The 24,273-nt window shown below is 48.2% G+C and overlaps 3 protein-coding genes across 5 annotated transcripts in view; 2 read left to right on the forward strand and 1 right to left on the reverse strand.

Moving 5' to 3' along the window:
• acbd6 (acyl-CoA binding domain containing 6) overlaps positions 1–19,970 on the reverse strand; it is a 26,736-nt gene extending 6,766 nt beyond the window's left edge. For 2 of the 3 annotated variants that reach the window (XR_009928353.1, XM_062450174.1), the window contains exons 1-6: positions 19,221–19,970; positions 18,735–18,799; positions 17,371–17,467; positions 15,101–15,177; positions 11,861–11,966; positions 9,743–9,832 (exon numbers count right to left, since the gene is read on the reverse strand). Coding sequence is in view for 2 of the 3 variants with exons in the window: in XM_062450174.1 (XP_062306158.1) it covers positions 9,743–9,832; positions 11,861–11,966; positions 15,101–15,177; positions 17,371–17,467; positions 18,735–18,799; positions 19,221–19,496 (711 nt within the window). In the remaining variant the exon portion in view is untranslated. Of the gene's footprint in view, positions 1–8,962; positions 9,078–9,742; positions 9,833–11,860; positions 11,967–15,100; positions 15,178–17,370; positions 17,468–18,734; positions 18,800–19,220 lie in introns of those variants that run through there. The other variant, XM_062450175.1, reaches the window with a different exon arrangement.
• The window catches only part of qsox1 (quiescin Q6 sulfhydryl oxidase 1), a 146,835-nt gene that overhangs the window by 48,628 nt on the left and 73,934 nt on the right, over positions 1–24,273 (forward strand). The gene's annotated exons all lie outside the window — the stretch shown is intronic.
• The window catches only part of xpr1a (xenotropic and polytropic retrovirus receptor 1a), a 52,056-nt gene continuing 48,758 nt past the window's right edge, over positions 20,976–24,273 (forward strand). The window contains exon 1 of the mRNA XM_062450177.1: positions 20,976–21,443. Within this exon, the coding sequence (XP_062306161.1) occupies positions 21,375–21,443 (69 nt within the window). The 5' untranslated portion in view covers positions 20,976–21,374. The remainder of the gene's footprint in view (positions 21,444–24,273) is intronic.

Consider the following 24,273-nt stretch of genomic DNA (forward strand, 5'->3'; position numbering starts at 1 on the left):
AGGCAGCATTTACCCTCCCCTGTGTCCTTCAGCTGTCTGACCCCGCCCCCACCCCACTCTGACCCCGCCCCCACCCACTCTGCCCCCACCCACTCTGACCCTACCCCACTCTGACCCCGCCCCCACCCACTCTGACACCGCCCCCACCCACTCTGACCCCGCCCCCACCCACTCTGACCCCGCCCCCACCCACTCTGACCCCACCCACTCTGACCCCACCCCCATTTATCGAGAACTACAAATACCAGGGTGGGTTACCTTCTGGACTACAAAAGCACCCAGTCGTGGGGTTATTCCCCAACACAAACCCAGCAGAGATAAACACCTCTGTCACACTGCTGAACACACCACCCACCCACCCAAACATTTAATCATCTCTCTCTTTCCTGGCTTTCCATCCCTCGCTCCCTCCCTTTCCTTCGTGCTTACTCCCAAGGGACACCTTAGAATCCATTAAGAGTTCCAAAGAGAGGGGGAGAGTGGCAGAGAATTAATATTTGTGGGCCCCAAGTCCCACGGATCATCAATGATGTTTAAAAAGAAATATATAAAATAAATAAATACATAAAGAGTGTAATATGAAAATCAATGGGCGGTCAAGCAGGGAGAGAGAGAGGGAGGGAGGGAGGCAAAGGCATTTGGGAGAGAGGGTGAGATGGAGGGAGAGATGGGATAGGCAGGGCCGCCGTATAGGGGGGAAAAGTTAGGACAATTCCAAAAAATAGGTAAAACCTAATATAAAATTATAATATATTATATAAACCATCATCATTGAGTATATATATATATTTCAAATATAATAATAAAATGAATGATCTTTGTTTTTGGCAATAAAGTTAAATACCCCCATTGATCTAAAAGTAAACATCCATATTGACCGACCACTCCCCTGTATCTGCATGAAATGTTTTGGTCCTGCCTTAGCACACTTATCAGTGGTTTGGTCCTGCCTTAGCACACTTATCAGTGGTTTGGTCCTGCCTTAGCACACTTATCAGTGGTTTGGTCCTGCCTTAGCACACTTATCAGTGGTTTGGTCCTGCCTTAGCACACTTATCAGTGGTTTGGTCCTGCCTTAGCACACTTATCAGTGGTTTGGTCCTGCCTTAGCACACTTATCAGTGGTTTGGTCCTGCCTTAGCACACTTATCAGTGGTTTGGTCCTGCCTTAGCACACTTATCAGTGGTTTGGTCCTGCCTTAGCACACTTATCAGTGGTTTGGTCCTGCCTTAGTACACTTATCAGTGGTTTGGTCCTGCCTTAGCACACTTATCAGTGGTTTGGTCCTGCCTTAGCACACTTATCAGTGGTTTGGTCCTGCCTTAGCACACTTATCAGTGGTTTGGTCCTGCCTTAGCACACTTATCAGTGGTTTGGTCCTGCCTTAGCACACTTATCAGTGGTTTGGTCCTGCCTTAGCACACTTATCAGTGGTTTGGTCCTGCCTTAGCACACTTATCAGTGGTTTGGTCCTGCCTTAGCACACTTATCAGTGGTTTGGTCCTGCCTTAGCACACTTATCAGTGGTTTGGTCCTGCCTTAGCACACTTATCAGTGACAGTCAGTTGCAGTCAGTAGATGCCTCGAAAATACAGTGATCAATGTTTTTTTTTTTTTTTAATCTTTAATTAATGTTAAGAGAATTTATCTCTTAATTTTACAATAAAAATACATTGAGACTGTAAAAGTTTGCCTTAAGGATTTTTTTTATGGTGGCTTTTAATCTTAATAGTGAACTGCATACTGTATGCAGACTTGCATGTACAAATCACCAGCAGTAAATATTGTGCTAGTATTGAACTACAAGAAGCAAGACAGTTGCAACTCTTTAATTAGAGTTATGTAAAGCTTTTGATGGGACAGTTAGGTCCTAGAGATGTGGTGACAACAGCTGCGCAGAGGGGCCCAATTAGATGTATTTGTCATGGGGCCCAAAATCCCTGGCGGAGCCCCTGAGGATAGGATCTCTCTATCCCTCTCTCTCTCTCTTCCCCACTCTCTCTATCCCTCTCTCTCTCTCTCTCTTCCCCACTCTCTCTATCCTTCTCTCTCTCTCTCTCTTCCCCACTCTCTATCACTCTCTCTCTCTCTTCCCCACTCTCTCTATCCCTCTCTCTCTCTCTCTCTTCCCCACTCTCTCTATCCCTCTCTCTCTCTTCCCCACTCTCTCTCTCTCTCTTCCCCACTCTCTCTATCCCTCTCTCTCTCTCTTCCCCACTCTCTCTATCCCTCTCTCTCTCTCTTCCCCACTCTCTCTATCCCTCTCTCTCTCTCTTCCCCACTCTCTCTATCCCTCTCTCTCTCTCTCTCTTCCCCACTCTCTCTATCCTTCTCTCTCTCTCTCTCTTCCCCACTCTCTATCACTCTCTCTCTCTCTTCCCCACTCTCTCTATCCCTCTCTCTCTCTCTCTTCCCCACTCTCTCTATCCCTCTCTCTCTCTTCCCCACTCTCTCTCTCTCTCTTCCCCACTCTCTCTATCCCTCTCTCTCTCTCTTCCCCACTCTCTCTATCCCTCTCTCTCTCTCTTCCCCACTCTCTCTATCCCTCTCTGTCTCTCTCTCTTCCCCACTCTCTCTATCCCTCTCTCTCTCTCTTCCCCACTCTCTCTATCCCTCTCTCTCTCTCTTCCCCACTCTCTCTATCCCTCTCTCTCTCTCTCTTCCCCACTCTCTCTATCCCTCTCTCTCTCTCTTCCCCACTCTCTCTATCCCTCTCTCTCTCTCTCTTCCCCACTCTCTCTATCCCTCTCTCTCTCTCTTCCCCACTCTCTCTATCCCTCTCTCTCTCTCTTCCCCACTCTCTCTATCCCTCTCTCTCTCTCTTCCCCACTCTCTCTCTCTCTTCCCCACTCTCTCTATCCCTCTCTCTCTTCCCCACTCTCTCTCTCTCTCTCTATCCCTCTCTCTCTCTCTTCCCCACTCTCTCTCTCTCTCTCTCTCTCTTCCCCACTCTCTCTATCCCTCTCTCTCTCTCTTCCCCACTCTCTCTATCCCTCTCTCTCTCTCTTCCCCACTCTCTCTCTCTCTATCCCTCTCTCTCTCTTCCCCACTCTCTCTCTCTCTCTTCCCCACTCTCTCTATCCCTCTCTCTCTCTCTATCTCTCTCTCTTCCCCACTCTCTCTATCCCTCTCTCTCTCTCTCTATCCCTCTCTCTCTCTTCCCCACTCTCTCTCTCTCTCTTCCCCACTCTCTCTATCCCTCTCTCTCTCTCTCTCTCTATCTCTCTCTCTTCCCCACTCTCTCGATCCCTCTCTCTCTCTCTCTTCCCCACTCTCTCTATCCCTCTCTCTCTCTTCCCCACTCTCTCTATCCCTCTCTCTCTCTTCCCACTCTATCCCTCTCTCTCTCTTCCCCACTCTATCCCTCTCTCTCTCTCTCTATCCCTCTCTCTCTTTATCCCTCTCTCTCGCTCTATCCCTCTCTCTCTCTCTTCCCCACTCTCTATCCCTCTCTCTCTTTCTTCCCCACTCTCTCTATCCCTCTCTCTCTCTCTCTCTTCCCCACTCTCTCTATCACTCTCTCTCTATCCCTCTCTCTCTCTCTATCCCTCTCTCTCTATCCCTCTCTCTCTCTCTCTCTCTCTCTCTGTTCCTCTGTATCAATCCTTTTCTCTCTCTAATTTCACCCATCCATCCCTCGCTCTCTACCTCCGTCTAAAAACAAGCGAGGACAGCTTTAATGCATCTTGCAATTTATGGGAACAGTTACAAATAAATATATACACAGGAAATGGACACGGGAGTGGACCAATCATAGCAGATCGTAGGAGGGAGATGGGAGCAGGACAGGTATAACGAGGAGGGGTTTCTGCCTGGGCTATAAATCTTTATCTCCGCTACGGCTCTGTTCTATTGAGGCCTGTAAAATCAACGCAGGAGTTTTAATTTCTTCCAGACACGATCAGAGTGATCCTTGCTAACAGGTATAAATGTCAGGGCTCGTGTATTGCAGGTTTAATTTCTTATTGTGTGCGTGTGTCTGTGTGTGTTTGAGAGTGTGTGTGAAAGAGAGTGAGTGAGTGTGTGTGGAAGTTGATGCTGCTGTTGGGACGTCTCTGGGTCTCCATAGGCTCAAACATTTTAGAAGCTGTCAGCGCGATTCTCCACAGACCTCGTCTCTTTCTAAACAAACAAGGCGATTACAGGGCCTTTACTGAAGTAAGAATGCAACACACACATACACACACACACACACACACATACAAGCACATACAAGCACTGACATCCTCATGGAGAAGAGAAACCCACTGTCTCCATTTCTCCTCTCCTCCTATTTCTCTGAAACCCTCCATTCCCCTTTCAGCCCCCCCCTCCCTCCTGTACACCCATCCCCGCCACACACACACAGAATGCGTTATGACAAATTCTACTGGATATTTGTTATGACTGGGTTGACTGAGCCATTTGTTACAGGCGCTGGTGCTGGGAAAGGGGAGGGCACCAGTGTGTAATAATGCCCTCGCCATAGAATTTCAATCAGCCACGGTTGGCCCTGTGTCAGTGTTTGTGGGTCTGTGTGTGTACCCGGCACATGTGTACGTGGGCTGGTGATGTTGAGTGTGTGTGTGTGTGGACGCTTTTAAGTGTGTGTGTGTGTTATGGATTTAATCAGCGGTGCTGTTGACACCGCCTTGGCGAACACACACGAGAGGACTGAAGGTGGAGGAGGGAGGGCGGAGCTGAAAGGGCGGAGCTAAAAGGGCTGGCTGACAACATGGCTGCCGCACAGCCAGGCCTCTGAGGAAGGACCCAGCTGGAGACATAGGAACACGACCAGCAGGAAGGGGGAGGGGGAGGGGGAGGGGGAGAGGGAGGGAGGGAGGGAGAGAGAGATGGAGGGAGGGGGAGAGGGAGGAGGGGGAGAGGGAGGGGGGAGAGAGGGCGGGAGGGAGGGAGAGAGGGAGAGAGAGGGAGGGGGGAGAGAGAAAAGGAGAGTCTCAATGGTACCCACTTCAACTACCTGGTTCCACAGACTAGCATCACCAGCTGTTACAATTTATGAACTTGTTAATCTTCCATTTGAAGGGTCTCCTCTTGATAGCTTGAAGTCCAACACACCTGATTTAAATGAATGGTCATAAGCAGGCTTCTGCAGAGCTGGATAACGACCCATTCATTTGTATCAGGTGTGTTGGAGAAGGGAAACATCTAAAACATGCAGGATGGGTAAAACATGCAGGGTGCCCTGAGGACCAGGGTTGGGAACCACTGCGTTAAACTATCAAGAAGTTGTTTAACATGAGATATAATTAACATAAAATATATGATACGCAACAACTGGCTAACGAACCGGGTTTGGAGGGAAATGGATGCTAAGTAGGATGCATACAGCAAGGACTCATCAGCTGTAGAGTAGGACAGAGTCGAGTACAGTAGAGTCAAGTCAACTTTATTGATCCCAGGGTGTGTATTGCACCAAACAGCTACTGGGTAATTAGTGTTACCAAGGTTACATGGCGAGCCTGACCATAGCTAGGTGTTAGACCGGGCTGGGCTCTCATTGGACCAACACACAGCTCTTGACCCAGGCCACACCCCCTCCTTCATTGAACATAAACATATAAGGGCACTTAAGCACTTAGCTAAAGGCTGTTGCTTTTTTCGCTCTGCACATCAATATCAAATCAATGTGTTTATATTCTGAAAGGTTATGGCACCACAAATCAAAGCATGCACATAAGCACACCAGAAACCTACGTGCATGTACACACACACACACACACACACACACACATTCCAGCACACACACACGCCGTTGGGTCACAGTGACCTGTCAGTTAGCCGTCAATACCAAATCAAAAGGAGCGAGGTCACCTCTACAGCTACCTGGAGACTCCAGCACGTATGACAACACGGCCGTATATCCCAGCAGCAGAACGTGCAGCTCAGCAAAGTTAGACGTGCAGGGTGACAGAGGGCCTGCGCTCCTCTGGAAGGAACCAGGTTTGTATGGAGAAACCTACCTCTGCTAGCCCAAACCCACTAGCCCCCAGCCTCTGCTAGCCCAAACCCACTAGCCCCCAGCCTCTGCTAGCCCAAACCCACTAGCCCCCAGCCTCTGCTAGCCCAAACCCACTAGCCCCCAGACTCTGCTAGGCCAAACCCACTAGCCCCCAGCCTCTGCTAGCCCAAACCCACTAGCCCCCAGACTCTGCTAGCCCAAACCCACTAGCCCCCAGACTCTGCTAGCCCCTAGCCTCTGCTAGCCCCCAGCCTCTGCTAGCCCCTAGCCTCTGCTAGCCCCTAGCCTTTAGCCCTGTACGGCCAGCCAGGCCAGATATTTATGAGTATTGATCCAGCAGGTCTTCGCTGGAGACTTTTGTTCTCCGTTATGAATTTCTATCTGATAGACTGTGAGGCAGGCGAGTGCTTGGCACGCTGCGGACACACACACACGCTTGCATGCAATGCACACACACAATGAACATACACAACCATGCATGCGGACACACACTAAAGCACACACACACACACAGGCCAGTGAATTAATTATAGTTAGCGGTGCTTGGAGCCGCCCAGTGGGCCTCATGGATCATGTTGTTTTAATACACAGTAAAGAGAGGAGAGAGAGGAGGGGAGAGAGACATAGGAGAGAGAGAGACAGAGGAGAGAGAGAGAGAAGGAGAAAGAGAGGCAAAGAGAAACAGAGGAGAGAGAAACAGGAGGAGAAACAGAAGCACAAGTAGAAGCGCCCGCTGTTGGCCTCTGGGTGGAACACACACATCTCTACTTACAAACACAACTCACTACCTGCCAATATCAATTGTATTTCAATCCAATTCACTTCCAGGAGTCCACCACCTCTCTCTCCCCCTCTCCCTCCACCTCTCCTCCCATCCATGGTTCTCTCTCCCCCTCTCCCTCCCCCTCTCCTCCCTCCACCTCTCCTCCCCATCCATGGTTCTCTCTCCCCCTCTCCTCCCATCCCCTCTCCTCCCTCCCCCTCTCCTCCCTCCCCCTCTCCTCCCTCCCCCTCTCCTCTCTCCCCCTCTCCTCCCTCCCATCCATGGTTCTCCCTCCCCCTCTCCTCCCTCCCCCTCTCCTCCCATCCTCCTAACCCTGGTTCCCTTCCACAGTGACCCCTGGACGACCTCACCTGCTGCTTCCTGTTTGTCAGCTCCCACCACACACAGACATAATGAGGGTTTAAGTCTGGAGTTAGTAATAGTATTGTTTGTTGTTGTTACGTGTAAATCCTTCCCCCGACCCCAGACCCACCCCTGCTTGTTAGCTCGGACACTTATCTTCCTAAAGGTCAGAGACAGGAGCTGGGTGGTTGAGACAGGGAAAAGTGTGTAAATGAGGATTACAGCGTCTGGACACAAGTGTCTGAGAAGTCGTGTTAGCCAGGTGAGACACAGCAGGTAAGGCTAGCTCTGTCTTCAGACACAAAAGGCAGCTGTCTCAAACTAGGAATGTTTTAAGAGACTATGCGAAGGGAAAGGAAGGGGTAAGTCCATTACATACTAGATTTAAAAGAATGGAATATTCAGATATCTGAGGGATTATCACAATGTCCGGTTCTTCTCAAAAAATGGACTGTTCCAGAAGCCTGTAAGACTCACCCTGCCTGGTGCTCAAAGCCAAGCTACAGGCCTTGTTCATGAGATGCATTATCACAAACTCTTCATTTGTCCCCATCAATCCACTGTGCAAATGATTAAAAAATACAGTTATTCAGTAGTTCACACCTTGGTAAAAATGGGGGTATTTCTGCAACTATGAAAACGTGTGACGTTAATACAAATGAGCTTATCACACATGATGTTACAGAACTATGTAGACAGTATCTATCAAGCTCCAGCTATCCTTATACGCATGGTGGACTGATGGTTAACACCAAGTATAAAGGGGTAAGCTACTGACTAAACCAGTCCAACGCACGCAACACAGAAATCCGATGAAATCCTTCTTCAAGAGCGGATTGATCTCTACTTTGTGTCTACATAAAACGTGTAAATACAAAGCGAATCTCTGGAGTTTTTCAACTTTTAGCGTTAGCGGGAACCTGACCCCACACGCACCATAGCCTGTCTGCAGCCGGATGAACTCCAGTTGACAGGTGGTGTGTAGTTGATCAGGGTGTTCACGGGTAGACAGAGGTACCTATTGTAGTCCCCCCCAGCCCCCCCTCGCTGATCCAGGATTAAAATCAAACGCACCCTAATGCAGGTTAGACCGTTTGGGAACACTCACCAGAACAATCAGTTGATTAATTCAAACGATTTTTTGACCCCGCTGCCCTGGAATAATACTTTGTTGTAGGTTTTTTTTTTTTACTCCCCGCACTCTTTTTTAATCAACAAATTAAACATAAATCGTTTTGATCTTTATTTAACGGTCAGTTGGCAGAGGTCAAGGCAGATTATTATTGGGATGTTGAATAACCAGAGGACGACTCCTTCACCCCCCAGCCTCAAACCAGGACAGAGTAGAATAGTATCAACACAATCCTGTTCTCCTCATTTCCTCCTAGCATCTCACCTCCACAAAAACTAGAACTAAGTCTGTGTTCCCTAGTCCTTTCTACAACCACACCTGTTCAAGAACCTGTTTCCAACCAACCTTCTCCCATTAGACCAAGGGGATAAGCTTGTGGTTCGAGGGCCATAGCAAAGGGTCCCCGACAAGGTCCTCTTCCTGAGAGCAGGGTTCTGAACCACCTCCACAACAGCTCCTCACATCCACCCAGGTCTTTGAGAAACTGTGTGGGTATTCAGTCTCCACTCCAGCACTCCTCTACAATCAAGCTTCACCCTTACAACAGTCCAGGAAGTGACACAGCATGTAGCGGTATTATCTTTACGGTTGATTAACAACAACAAAAAAATTCAGATTAATAATAATAATTAAAAAAAACAAAAATCTTACATATGTAAGTACGTATTTGACATTTGGAGGCCAGAAAAATCTGGATATCTTGTCCATAAAAAATGTGTCACTGTTTATTTATTTTGAAGGACAAACTTTCCAAGACCCTGTGTCATCGCTCTGTCTCAGTGTGTGTCAGCTGGTCCGGTCATGAACACACACACACACACACACACACACACACACACGAAAGACAAAGGCCCCCCTGGCACCACAAAATGAGAGAAAGTCATTTGCAAATGTAACTTTGCCATGATATGGGTTGTATAATGTAAACAATTTGCCTGATGACTTCACATTGATTGGTCTTACTGTGAAGGCAGTAAAGCGTGTGTGTGTGTGTGTGTCACTGTACTCATTTACCGATGCGTGGCTGAGCCAGCTTAGGACTAAAGCCTCCTCTAAACACTTCATCCTTTCAACCCTCCCTTTTCCACTCCTCCGCCCCTCAATCTTTCCTCACCTCTATCCCTCCATCCCTCATCCCTCTATACACAATATCCCTCCATCCTCTCATCCCTTCCTTTCTATCCCTCCAGCCCTCCTTCTCTGCGTCCCTCCAGGGTGAGGGCCAGGGGCAGGGTGAGGGCCAGGGGCAGGGTGAGGCCAGGGCAGGGTGAGGGCAGGGGCAGGGTGAGGCCAGGGCAGGGCAGGGCCAGGGTGAGGCCAGGCGACACAGCAGCTATCCCCATGTTCCTGTCTGTCCTGGCTGAAGCCTGGAGGATTTTACTGTATAACAGAGGACCTGGGGACTGGACTGGATATCCTAGCCCCTGGGGCCCGTGGATATGTAGTGTGTGTGTGTATGTGTGTGAGAGAGAGAAAAATAAAGTGAGAGAATATGAGTGTGTGTGTGAGAGAGGGTCTTACCTGGCTGTTGATATCAGCGCTGTTCTGCAGTAACAAAGACACTAGGTCCTTATGCCCTCTGTCACAGGCCCAATGCAGCAGAGCTCGCCCCTGAACACACACACACACTAGGTATTAGTTATGCAGACCTATCTGTAAGTCTGAAAGTGAGCGTTGAAATTTAATTTCTCCTCCATCCATCCCTCCATCTCTCCACCATCCATCCCTCCATCGCTCTCTCCACCAGCCATCCCTCTCCATCATCCATCCCTCCCTCTCTCCACCATCCATCCCTCTCCACCATCCATCCCTCTCTCCACCATCCATCCCTCTCTCCACCATCCATCCCTCTCTCCACCATCCATCCATCTCCCTCTCTCCCACAGCTCTTCAGAGTTAACTACCATTCAGTTGTGGCCATTAAGAAAAGATTCCCTCCGTCTCTCCATCTGTAACCAGAGCTTCTGGACCCGAGGCCCGAGGCCTGGCCAGGCGCTGACAGGAGGGGCTCTGAGCTGCCCGCTGGCCAGACGGGGGGTGGGGGGGAAGGGGGTGTGTGCACTAGCTGTATTTGCGTGGAGGTCTGTGTGTAGGAGTGTGTGTGTGGAGGTATGTCTGTGTGTGTGTGTGTATGTATCTGTGTGGAGGTCTGTGTGTGGAGGTCTGTGTGTGGAGGAGTGTGTGTGGAGGTCTGTGTGTGGAGGAGTGTGTGTGGAGGTCTGTGTGTGTGGGCAAATTGCAGACGGCCAGTGGACTATTTAGACTTGATTGATGGGAAGCTCTGGACTACATGGGAGCAGCTCACTTGATCAGCTGCCTACACACACGCACGCACGCGCGCACCCACACACACACCTCCTTCCCTGCATCCAAGCCTCATTCTAAAACAACCCCAGGAGCTCATTTTTCAGTTAAGCCAATTAGGTAAAGCAAACTCCCAGAGCCCTTTTCTATAGCTTAAATCATATTGATCACCACGACTGCAGGTTCAAATAGATATTTATGGTCCAGGCCAGAGCTGGATGCTAAACAGTCTCTCTCTCTCTCTCTCTCTCTCTCTCTCTCTCTCTCTCTCTCTCTCTGCTAGGTTATCCTCTTGTTGGCCATTTGTCACTTTTTCATCACAAAACAGTGATCAGCTTCCTCCTGTTATTAAAACTCTTAGTTCCGAAATCTGTCCGGAAGGTTCCGGAAACAACTCCTGAACCTGATTTTTGTGACCCGAAGAGAGATTAAAGAGAGAATTGATGACGGGGGATTATTTGTCCGACATCACACCTGTTTGTTCTCTCTCCTCTCTCTCTCTCTCCTATCCTCTCTCTCGTTCTGTCTAAAGGAACTTCTGAGAACACTTGAGGATCTCCTGGATAGTTGATAAGAAACATCTAAACACATCAGAGGGATTTCCCAATCACTTCCTGTCTTTTTGGTGTGTGTCCCCCCCCCCCCCCCCCCTCCCACCCACCGAGCGACAGATGGACTCAAACTGCACCCTCTCACCCCTAGCGGAGCGGAACTTCACTACTGCCCTCTGCTGGTCAGAGCGCTGAACTGCAGGTCGACAGCCACCAGGTGCCCTCCTCAAACAACACATGGACCAGCCCCACAAAGGGGCTCTTGGCCCGGCCTCCAGCAGGCTCCAGCAGCATCATCTGGAGCAGAGGAGCCATTCAGAGGGTCAGCTACTGGGGCCTCATCAGGGGAACAGGCCGGCACTCTGGATGCCCTAAGCCCTCTGCATCCCTGTGATAGCTAGGAGGACATGAATAGATTTCAGGTCAAGCGGGGGAGACACCTAATGACCTTAATGCCTTAAGCCTTTCCCACACATCCTGGGGAGGAGAGGGTGTGGGGAAGGCTTGTGGTGGACACACACACACACACACACAGGTGAGCAGATGCAGCCACACACACACACACACACACAGGTGAGCAGATGCAGCCACACACACACAGGTGAGCAGATGCAGCCACACACACACACACACACACACACACAGGTGAGCAGATGCAGCCACACACACACACACACACACACACACACACACACACAGGTGAGCAGATGCAGCCACACACACACACACACACACACACACACAGGTGAGCAGGTGCAGCCACACACACACACTGACGTCTCACCTCCTCGTCCTTGGCGTTGACATCCACCTTCTTGGAGCTGATGGCTGTGCTCACGTTCTGCATGTTGTTCTCCCTGCAGTAGTCAAAGATGTTCTTATCCTCCTCCCTACCACAGAGAGAGAGAGGAGAATGTGTCATTCATATGTTCTACAGCAATGGAGGACATATGACCTCCGCACCAGCCTTAACTTTGTCTGGGGGGGGGGGGGGGGGGGGGGACAAACGTGTGTGTGTGTGTGTAGGGGTGCAGGTATACGATGGTGGAACAGGTTTATAAACATGTCTCTATACACAGTCCTCTGAGCACACACACACACACACACACACACACACAGAATGCTCCAATTACATCTCTGCCTCGCTAATCACCTCCTGGTATCAGGGGCACCAAAGCTAAGGGGGTAAGGGACAGAATAAGAGAGGGAAGGGAGAGGAGAGGGAGGGATGGGGGGAGCAGGATTGGGGCTAAATCCCATTTAGGGCTTTACTCCTCCCTCTGTGCCTATGCACACAGGACTGCTGTTTAATTGCACTGAGTGGTCTATTGTTCACCAGAGACCCCCCCAGTCCTTTCCCTGTCCCCCTGAGAGACCAAGCACTACACCCCAGCAACAGCCTGGTACCCCGGCCTAGTACCTTATTACCCCAGTGGTCGCCCAGCCTAGTACTACTGTATTCCACTTGTAGTAACATAGCCCCAGCCCCAGCCTCTCACCATAAACAGCCTCACTACAGGTATGGAGGCATCATATATGGAAGAGCTTCATAAGGCAACCGCAGATTACCCCCAAAGATCTGTCTGGTCCGAGACAAAGACCTCTTCGTCATCCCCTCTCCCCTCCTTCCTCCTCCCTTTCTCTCTCTCTCCCCCGCTTGTCCTCTCTCCATCTCTCATCCCATTATGAGCAGTACATAACTCATCTGAAGAGGCCTGAATATGTACGAGCACCTTCGTTTGCATATTCCTGATTATAATCATGCCTCATGTTTATTCATAAGGGGGCGGGGCTTTGACCCCTGAGACACCCTGGCACGTGGCAACCATCCGTCTCCCCCGACAACTAATCAATGGCCGAGCTCATCAGTCTCCCAGCGCTGGACGGAGAGGGGTGGACCTCACAAGTGGGTGGACGGTGGACACACACACGTACACACACACACACACACACACAGGCGTGCACACATGCACGCATACATGAAGGCTACATACACATAGAAAACGGCAAACACACACACACACACACAATTAATCGAGGCCTGACAAATTACGTGACAACAGCATGTTCGAATTGCATGCTGGGAAGGTCACAGGCCACTCTGTCATTCCTGGAACCTGCTGGGTCCCTGTTCCTGTTTACCCCACAAACACCCCCCCCCCCCCTCTTCAACACAGCCCCTCTACCCCACAAACACCCCCCCCCCCCCCCCCCCTCTTCAACACAGCCCCTCTACCACACAAACACCAGCTCCTCTCCTCCCCAGGAGTAGTGCTTTGCTGCATTTACCCTCTGGTGTCCGGCATGTGGACACACACACACACACACACACACACACCCACGGTAGGTGTTATGGCAGATATGGGCCTCATTCATCAGAGAGGCTGGAGGTCCACTGCTCTGGAGAACTCATCTACCAGCTCTGATCTGGCCTCTACTGATCAGTCCTGCAGCAGGCTGGCCCATTCATCACACACACACAAACACCACTCACACGCACAACCATGCACACAGACAAACACACATGGCCTTATCAGGAACATATCGCTGAGCTGAACCACACCACTACTAAGTTTAAACAAAACCAGGTCCCAGTCCCTGACATCCAATCACGTCGTGGAAATACCAATCAGCCAATCAGATGATAGCAATACCCTTGATGTCTGCAAGTAACCTTTTCAACTTGTGAAAAAGCATCACTGCCTTCTCTACACACACGGCACATTGCAAACAAATGAAGGATATCACTAATCAGTGCTTCCAAACAGAGCAGAACATAGAGCAACTGGAAACGCAATTAGTAGGCAGGCACTCTGACGAGGAGAGAAAGTGGGAGGGAGAGAGTGGAGGGGGGCGGAACAGCAGAGGAGAGAGGGATGATGAGGTAGAGAGACAGAGAGAGAGACAGAGAGAGACAGAGAGAGACAGAGAGAGAGACAGAGAGAGAGACAGAGAGAGAGACAGAGAGAGAGAGAGACAGAGGGAGAGAGACAGAGAGAGAGACACAGAGAGAGAGACAGAGTGAGAGACAGAGAGAGAGACAGAGTGAGAGACAGAGAGAGAGAGAGACAGAGAGAGAGACACAGAGAGACAGAGTGAGACAGAGAGAGAGAGACAGAGAGAGAGTGAGACAGAGAGAGAGAGACAGAGAGTGAGACAGAGAGAGACAGAGAGAGAGTGAGACAGAGAGAGAGTGAGAGAGACACAAAGAGTGAGACACAGAGACAGAGAATTTAGGTGGACAGAAAGGCAGACCCAGAGAGAGAGAGAGAGAGAGAGAGAGAGAGAGAGATGTAGGGGGGGTAAATTGGAAGGCAGTGGAGCAGTCAGTGTGACAGGCAGAGCAGCGTGAGGATACACCCCCGACTGGGCCTCAGGGGGCGCGGCCTCCTGCTAATGACTTCCTGCTTCCTGTTTCCCAGGGGGCATCACTCCTCTGTTCCACCAGGACGGGCATCGTCGAGGGAGACGGTGCCTGGCCACCCGCCAGTCTAGCCATACCCTCCATATCTCCCCCCTCGAAAAAGCCCCTCCCGGAAAAAGCAATTAAAAGCAGGCAGTTCTCTGGCCACCTCTGTCCATGCATACTAATGACTTCCAGTGGTTATGAGGGGAAACCTGCAGGATTCTCTCATCTCATTTTCATCTCAAATAGAACCTTTTTTCTACTTTCCACTGATGGGGGCGGGGGTTTGGGCATGAACGATTCTGCCAGAGTTCCCGTAAGGCGAGTAGAGGGAGAGAGAGAGAGAGAGAGAGAGAGGGAGGGAGAGAGAGAGGGAGGGAGAGGGAGGGAAGCTATGTCATTAACATAAATCAGGACTGTCTCTGGTTTCCAGGCTCTGCTGCAGTTTACACTGTCTCTCTGTCTGCCAACGAAACTGGGATCGAGCCTGACTGACTATCTGCTTTCCTACCCGTCTGTCTGCTTGTCTGTCAGTCAGTCAGTATTTCTGTCTGTTAGCCTGCCTGCCAGAGAACTGATGGTTTCCAGGTATATGTGTGTGTGTGTGTGTGTGCCTACCGGATCATTTCCTCCTGATAGAGTGAGCTGACGGCCGGGCCTCCGAATCCTGTCCTCCTCTCTGCACCACGCCTGTCCTGAAATACACAAACAAATAAACATGAGCAACCACAATAAACACCACAACACTATTAAACAACCAAATCTGACTGCATTCCAATGACACAGTCCTGCTCCCAACAACATCAGGTTGGTCACCCTCACCCCCTCACCTCCACCACCCTCACCTCCATCCTCCCACTCACCCCACCCTCACCCTTCACCCTCACCCCCTCACCTCCACCACCCGAGCCTCCATCCTCCCACTCACCCTTCACCCTCACCCGAGCCTCCATCCTCCCACTCACCCCACCCTCACCTCCACCACCCTCACCTCCATCCTCCCACTCACCCCACCCTCACCCTTCACCCTCACCCCCTCACCTCCACCACCCGAGCCTCCATCCTCCCACTCACCCACTCACCCTTCACCCTCACCCCCTCACCTGAGCCTCCATCCTCCCACTCACCCACTCACCCTTCACCCTCACCTGAGCCTCCATCCTCCCACTCACCCACTCACCCTTCACCCTCAACCCCTCACCTGAGCCTCCATCCTCCCACTCACCATCACCCCCTCACCTGAGCCTCCATCCTCCCACTCACCCCACCCTCACCCTCACCCCCTCACCTGAGCCTCCATCCTCCCACTCACCCACTCACCCTCACCTTTAGCGGTGGTGAGCTGCAAGCTAATTTCTCTGGACAAGCCGTTTCTCTCTCTTGTTCTCGCGTACTCCCTCTCTCTGGTTCTCGCTCTCTGGTTCTAACTCACTTGATCACTTGACTGGCGACCCACAGAGGGTTTGACAAAGGAGAACAAAGTTGCTAGGTGACCGAGGCCCAGTGTATTCCCAGTCAGTACCAGGCTACCTGTTGTTTACGTTCACATGTCTGCAGGCTGGGAGGTCACAGGGGGCATCTCAACAGCCGTCAGCAGACACACAGTGCATTATGGGACACACAGTGCATTATGGGACAGACTGTAGATTGCTGAGCAACACTCAGTCTGTGGGACTGGTAAACAAATAACAGAACTACGCATTAGATCATAAAAGTAAGTCTCCTGAGTTGTTTTTTTAATTAAATGGAATGTAACTTTGTGAAATCGCTGATAAATGTGTTCACGATTCTTTTTAATATATATATTATATATATTTTTTTAGCTCTGCTGTCGTTCGTCTGTGTCTGTGAGCGCAGCGTTGAGGAGACCAGGCCTGCCTGCAGCTCTGCCCCGGCCCCACTCCCCTGCCGGGGGAAGAGGCTCACTGGCGCGGGGGGCAGAAGCTGTCACACAAATAGGATCTAAAAGACGTTAGTTCGCCACAGAGAGCCCCAAACAACCGAGCAGGCACATTCTGAAAGAACTAAAGGGGGGGGGGGGAATATTCGCTGATGCACTTTCCCCGGTCCCACTGTAATGTAATACCAGCAGGGGTCTGACAATAGACCTGGGCCTGAGGGGTCACTGGGGGGGGGGGCGGCACTGAGCCTGAGGGAAGAATAGCACCAACCTGCTTTGTTAACGTTAATACAATAACAGGCCTTTCAGTGTACGGGGTGTGTGTGTGTGTGTGTAACATCTACTGTTTACGGTATCACCCCCAGCAAGGTGGCAGCGTGAGGGAGAGAGAGGGAGCGGAGAATGGGATGTGTCAGAGCCTGCCAGGCTGATGGGCTGAGATGGGCTGAGATGGGCTGAGATGGGCTGAGATGGGCTGAGATGGGCTGAGATGGGCTGAGATGGGCTGAGATGGACGGGAGTGGGGGGGCAGGAGGATGACGAAGAGGGGGGAGTGGGGACATGAGGAGTGGGGTCACCAGAGGGCCGCTGTGGTGCCTCGTAGAACCCCCCCAGCAGCAGCTGAAGGGGTGTTTAGGTGTTAAGGTCCTGCAGGGAGCGTTGAGGACAGAGCTAAACAGACAGATGTCTACAGTTACAGACTTTCTACTACAGTCATTATGCTCCTGCCCCAGTCTTCTGCCGACTTGATATGGTGGTTGTTGTGATGGAGGTGGGCACAGAGGGGGCTATGGGCAAGGACAAGACTGGCCACACACACACACAGCATCTCTGCAGAGCCCCAGCGCTTGGATACACTGTCGAACAGCGCCCTCTTCTGGTCATCCTATGCCAGTGCACTCCAGTGTGGCACTGCAGTTACTGCCCCCGTAAAGGGGTCATGTAGAAAATCACATGAATAAGACGAACGTGTATTTGTGTATGTTACCTTGTGGCTGCCTTCTGGGTCTAATGAGTTGACGCATGTGACGTACTCCTGCATGGCCTCCTCTGACCCCATGTCCCCTAGCTGCTTCCAGGCCTGCCTGCATCATCAGGAACATCAGGAAACAAGAACATCAGCAGGATTGGTAATGAAACATTTACATTTATTCATTTAGCAGACGCTTTTATCCAAAGCGACTTACAAGAAAGAGCTTTTACAAAAAAGTGCATTGGGCCAATGATCATAAACAACGAGATAGCCCCTAAAACATTGCGGGTAGCCAAAACATGAAGCCTACATTGTGAAAAGCAAATAAGTGCCAATGGGAAGAACCAGAAGAGCATGTAGTTAAACAAGCTACAATTAAACAACATGATCCTCTAAAGTGCTAGAGTGTACCTGGAGGAAAGCAAGCAACAATTATATAATTCACAGCGAGTACGAGTAGTTAAATCAGTTACAACTAACCAACAAGTGCAACAAGTCCCTCAATAAGTGTCATTGTGTTCCTGGAGGAAATAAACTAACATCTGATCCAACATCTGAAACAAAATACATAGAGATCTGTCTGTAAATTAATTAACTCAATTAGGGACAGCCATTGGATCTTAGGAACTTTAAACTCTGACGCACACTTTCCCTTAGAGCAGCCATTCCCGACCTTTTCCACTTTGCAGCCCACTTGCATAGCTTAGGGCTCGCAACTAACTTTTTTCCCCTCACTGTCCCAGTACCGTCCCAAAGTGCAAAGCTAACCGTCCCAAACTGAACTTGACCTGTCCCAAAATGTAAATTCTTGTTTTTGCATTTTGACATTCTGACATGGGTCTAGGTTATTTGCAACACTTTAACCCTTGTGTTCTCTTCGGGTCATTCTGACCCATCAGTCATTGTTACCCACCGTCGTATTGTGACAACTTTACCGCATACAAAAACAAAGTGAAGCATTTTCTTTTAACCGTCGGGCTGTCTCAGACCCTCCACATTGCGAAGGTTAAAAGAAAATGATTTTTATTTGTTTTTGTATTGGGTAAACACAACGATGGTTCGTTATGAACCTTTGGGTCATGTGACCCGAAGGCAGCACAAGGGTTAAGTAATCCATACAGTTGTGGGGCTCAAGTCAATTTCTGAATTTCAATGTGAATACATTGAAATTCATACTTGGTATGAATACATACTTGGTATGGCTGTAGTAAAAAAGTTTCTAAAGGTTTGAAGGTAAGTACCACGGCCGCAGCACACAGGTTGAGAATCGCTGCCTTAAAGGAACATTTCAGTTCCAGTTTATAAGGAACTGATATTCTCTTAAGTATTGCTACATCAGGACTTAATACAACAACGATGGTGACTAATCACTGTCATACCATTTTCTCTGGCCCTCGAAGTCAAAGAAGCCAGGTTTTGTTGTGTTGCACTTTCCAATTTTAACCTGTGAAGGGGAAAAAACAAATTTTAAGTTTCTAGCCTTATGTTGGCCTATTTACCTAAACCTAATGTTTGCCTACCAAGGTTACCTACTTTTACATTACCCAAGTGTTTACACTCATCAACCCAATAGAAATGTAGGCTAACACCCTGATGTCATTGACAGATGGTGTATAATGGAGAACATAGTCTAAATGAGTGGATATCCATCATTATCATCTCTAGCTAAGTGTGTGTGCATCCAGAGATGATGTCAGCTTCACTCCATCACGTGTGGAATGCACCCAGTTTACATTAGCTAGTAAGCTAGCTAGCCTAGCAATTTTCATTAAATCAACTTTCTGTAAAACTTTCAAGTTAGCTAGCTCTAGCTAGTCGATACCGAAAAGGTTTCACTCTCTACTGTCTGCGTATACTGTAGTCACCTGTTTATATCTGGCGTACAGGTACAGTAACTGGTCTCGACTAGCCGTCTGCACCAGGTCTCGTAAACGGTCTGCTGCCGATTCGAATTCTTGCTCCAGTTCTTCTCCTTCCAGTCGATGCCCCGCATCAACTGCGCCGCAGTCGAATTTCCCTAATCCCAAATCCGAATCTGAGTCTGAGCCTCCACCGAGTGGTTCTCCGGTGTCGGGCCGAGCTGGATCGGTACCTGAGCCCGTGGCTGAATCCGGGGACGATGATGGAGAGCGAGATGCCATTTTTGTATCGTGAACTTAGCTAAAAACATGAACTAAGTGACAACCGTATCGTACAGCTCACCGTGATTTACTAGTATTCTGCCTACGCATAAATAAATAAAAATCCAAAGCAATTTCTATAATCCTTTATCGCCAAGAACCTTTTTCCGTGATAGTCGGAATGATTTCCAGTAGCGGTCCGTCAGCGGTACAGTCTGCTAAAGGCACCGACTGGAACAAGTCCCAAACATCACAGTTCTCAGTCTTAGAACGTTTTAAATTGTATCCGTTATTCCGTTATTTTTCGGAACGGGTGTTTCGAAACACAGAATTGCCTGCTGTTGCCAGGCAATTCTGAAAATCTGAGTATATTTTTAAAACCATGTAATTATTGGGCAAATACAAAACTTTTACATTTCAACCTATCGCTTAACTTTGCCTGAAAAGAAAATGTGATTTCAGATGGGTTATTGCTAATCACAATGTAACTTAAATAACATACTAGAATGAATTGTGTTAAAGGTTCCATTTTAAATTGTGGATTAGGTTTTGACCTCTGTGTCCGTCCGCGGCTATCGTGGACTGACACGAAGACGTTCTGCCTCCCATGAGCTCCAGCAGATGGTAGTGTTTACAAAGTGTTGATCCCTCTCCACAGTGAAGAACTGATTCACTCAGCCCACCTGTTCAACCCCGGCACCTCATCTTGCACCAACTGTGCCCATTTTAAACACAAGTGTCTTTATAAGTGTTGCCTAAAGAGTCACAGGTTGAATTTCACTGAAAAGGAACGCCAAATATGCTAGGCTATAGGCCATTCAAAAATGCCCGTTAGACGATGTTTGTTTGAGCTAGCCTTTGCCTTCCTTGTTTACGGGCCTGAGGCATTCTGCTAGCAATATAAACAATAAAAGGAACCCGTGAACTAAACCAGAACTAGGTCGCAAGATTTTAACAGGAATTGTGACTTCCAGGCCCACATCGTTAAGCTATTCTGCGAACTCGCTCTAACAATGTTTACCAGAAGACTAGCGAACCGCACAAACTTTATAACGAGGGGCTTCCGGTGAGTTTTTAATCCAAGTTTGCTTCTCATTGATTGGCATTGCACAGTAAAATTGTTTGCCCTACATAGCCTGCACTACACGCAGTAGTTTACACTGGCTGCTTGAAAAGTTTTTAAACGACCAAGTTCAAGAACAATAGGATAGCCTATTTAACTGGATAATCATTAGGCCTACAACTTGGTTATTCTGACGGTTTACGGTTTGAGGAAACTGAGATAATATTCTCAGAAACACTGTCATAGGATGATATCACCTCTCGAAGCAAGTGAACCAAACACCATAAATCAATAAGCTACATGTGACTAAAATTTTCCACGTTTTCACCACGTTTTTCCACAGCAATATCCTTCCTTTTTAAGTAATTTGGGACTATAAAAAAAGTTGGCTTGAAGGATTCCGTATCGAGAAAGCACTAATCAATGAGGGCGTTTTTCGATCTAAACCGCCTCCTGTCACTGCGCAGTGACGCAGCCACGCTTTGCTGAAAGCGATGGCGGACCGATGTGTCCCCAGACTAGACCAGACACCGGAGGGAGAAAGTCAGTGAGGGATTTCCACCGTGTTCGTTTTTGTCATCAAACCACCTGTTAAGGGGAGGGAGGCCACCGTGTTACACCGCCGCCATCCCTCCCACGAAACAGTAGGCTATGTGGGACGTTGGGGTTTGTCAGGAAGACGTTTTCCGGGACAAGGTATAGGCAGAGCGCACACGGCACAGCGCAGCCTGACGCACGCGGGCAAGCCAAGTTGACAGAAATAACAAAACTCGCTTCAACAAGGGACAGTCGCACGAGGAATTAACGGAGGTTGAGGAGATTGCTGTTTTGGCAAAATGAAATTTGCGGAGCACCTTTCGGCCCATATCACTCCGGAGTGGAGGAAACAGTACATCCAGTATGAGGTAAATTCACATGTCTGTGTTCGGGAGTGAAACATTCTGATTTGAACGAGAGAAAAGTCTTTGTAATTAATGCATTTTATTTATGCCTTACATGTGATTATGCGAACCACAGTTAGTACATAAAACACGTATTTTAATAGCCCTATATTTGATTTGATACATTTTCTGTCACCAATTTGACTTTTATCCCACTTTGAATGGCGCAATAAAGACTGGATGTTAGATAAGGGCCAGCCTATTGTTTGAGCTATTGCAGTCGTTTATTAAACTATAGTTCTCAATATGTATTTTATGAGAAATAATATATTAGAATGTAGCTTGTATTATTATTGTTTCGGCAGTTTTTTTTCAATATATTATACTGAAGTATTTGTTCGATTTTTAGATGTGTAGTTTAAAATGCCTTTTTAATAGTACATTTATTTGCAATTTTCTATTTACTCTATTTATTGAATTCATAATTCATTCATATTTATTTTCAGATTGTATACAGATAAAAATATATTTCTTAGTCCATTTGTTGATTTCTGTCACTGTGTCTTTGTGAGCCTAGAAATAAGAGCAGACTGCTAAACAATTATGTGGTACACCTTTAGCCATGCACTACTATTGGACAAAAATACAATTATATTTAACTGCAAATAAAGAGAAAATATCTCATTAAATGGAAGACTTATTTGCCAATTATGTGGTTTTTACTGAGATCTCTAGTGTTAGTATTAAATTATTTCTTGGTTCATTGAAAACCTAACAGTATAATTTTGTTGTTGTTGAAAATATCAATTATGAATGAAAGACGTTTCATTAATTTAATGTTTATCAAAAAAATTGACATAGAATACCACCTTTGAATAGACATTGTGGCTGTTTGGTGGTGTGTGATAATCTATAATTTGAGACGCGCAGTGTGATGGTTATATCCAGAGTGTGTTCTTTGTTGGGATTAACCACTGCATGGTAGTGTTTCCAGTATCACCCCCCCTCTCCTCTCTGCCTCGGTAGGAGAGGTTGAATGCAGACATGCTCTGACAGGGGAGCCTGCCAGATTCCATTTTACTCCATGAATTATAGACAAAGACGCTGATCTTCACCCCAGCCTGTATACCACTATCTACCACCCTTCTTGCACCCTTTTCCTAACAGCTTCCAGACAGGAAACAAGCTGGCAAACACCTCAGAAAAGGTCTGTTTGATATTAGAGATGAATTCAATCAACTCAATTTGTAGTCTTCATGAAGTCTTGGTGTTGGGGAGAGCTGGAGGTAAACACTAACATGGCTGGAGTCTTTGTCTGTATGGACAGCCTTACACAGGCGAGGACAGATGCCCAGCTGGATCAGCCATTTTACACCTCCGCTTGCGCTCACGCTAACAGACGGATGACCTGAGATGGATGATGTAAATCCTTTCATCCTCATGACAGTCGTTGATTGACTATCTTGTCATTTTGTTGTATTGTTAAGGTCATGAAGTATCAATATGGAAATTGTCACTGTGTTTTTGGAGATAGAATCTCACCCTTAGTCTTTGGAACAATGTTCCACTTTAGAATGGCTTTCAGTGGCGTTTAAATCCTATGGTTACAATATCACATGGATTAGTCTTTCCTAATTAAGATATTACAATTCTAATGACATATTTCCACATAATTATGCAGTAATTGCTTAGTGATTTCATCTTAATGGGGTTATGTTTCCCTAATGTGGCCAATAGTGTTTTCAGAGTGATTCTTAATAAATGTCTCAATAGACGTCAATTGGTCTCAGTGCTGTCTAAAACATGTTTATACAATCCTATTAATTAAAATGCATTGTGTTGCGTTCCATGTACCAATCTCTGGTTTTCTGTGTAGATGAGTATGTGTTTACAAGGAGTCATTCAAATGTGTGTGTTTGTGTGTGTTTACTGCATACCTTGCCTGCAGCCCCGGCCAAGTGATCGAACCTGAGTGTTATGGCCGTGTGGGTGGGTGGTGATTGTCCAGAGCCACAGGCTGAGAGAAAATGGAACATCTAAATACAGCCTGTTGGACATCAGAACATTAGCTGCTCTCGTCTCTGTCGACTCTGAACAGAATGCTGCCATGATTGGTCAGACTGGATGAATCAGCTCAGTCTTCCATATGGTTCTAGAATCTAGCCCGTCTCCATGTGATGACTGCGCTAACCTAATCATCTGCTATCCTTTGTTTTGAATCTTATTGGATGTTTGTCTCTGGTCTGTGGTCCGAAACATCCTGCATCACCAACCTTACATTTAGTCATTTAGCAGATGCTCTTATCCAGAGCGACTTACAGTAAGTACAGGGACATTCCCCTGAGGCAAGTAGGGTGAAGTGCCTTGCCCAAGGACACAACTTCATTTTGCACGGCCGGGAATCGAACCAGCAACCTTCTGATTAATAGCCTGATTCCCTAACCACTCAGCCACCTGACCCCAAACCTTCTCTGAAGGAGGACGTCCCTCACCGAATTCCTCTTCCCAAGGCTTCCTAAGTTAGTTTTTTCCTCCATTAGACTCTTTTTGGGGCGGGGCTGGGTATCGGTTGGTTATCGGTGTTACCTGTTACTGTGAAGCCCTTTGTGATTGCTTGTAACAAGAGCCACACAAACAAGATTCGATTTTGATACGGTTGTAGATTCCCAGTTTATCCATGAACAACAATCCTCCCCGTAACGAAAAGCCAGATTGCGTGTGAAGACCGAGCCGGCAAGCTAGCTGACCCCGACCCCTGACCCCTGCCTCCAGAGCTTCATGTACAGCCACTAAAACCGCACTGCAAGAGCACTCGTTTGTGAAACACAAATTGCAAACGACAGGTTTTATTGGT

Source organism: Osmerus eperlanus, chromosome 24 (genome assembly GCF_963692335.1).
Source record: "Osmerus eperlanus chromosome 24, fOsmEpe2.1, whole genome shotgun sequence".
Lineage (NCBI taxonomy): Eukaryota > Metazoa > Chordata > Actinopteri > Osmeriformes > Osmeridae > Osmerus > Osmerus eperlanus.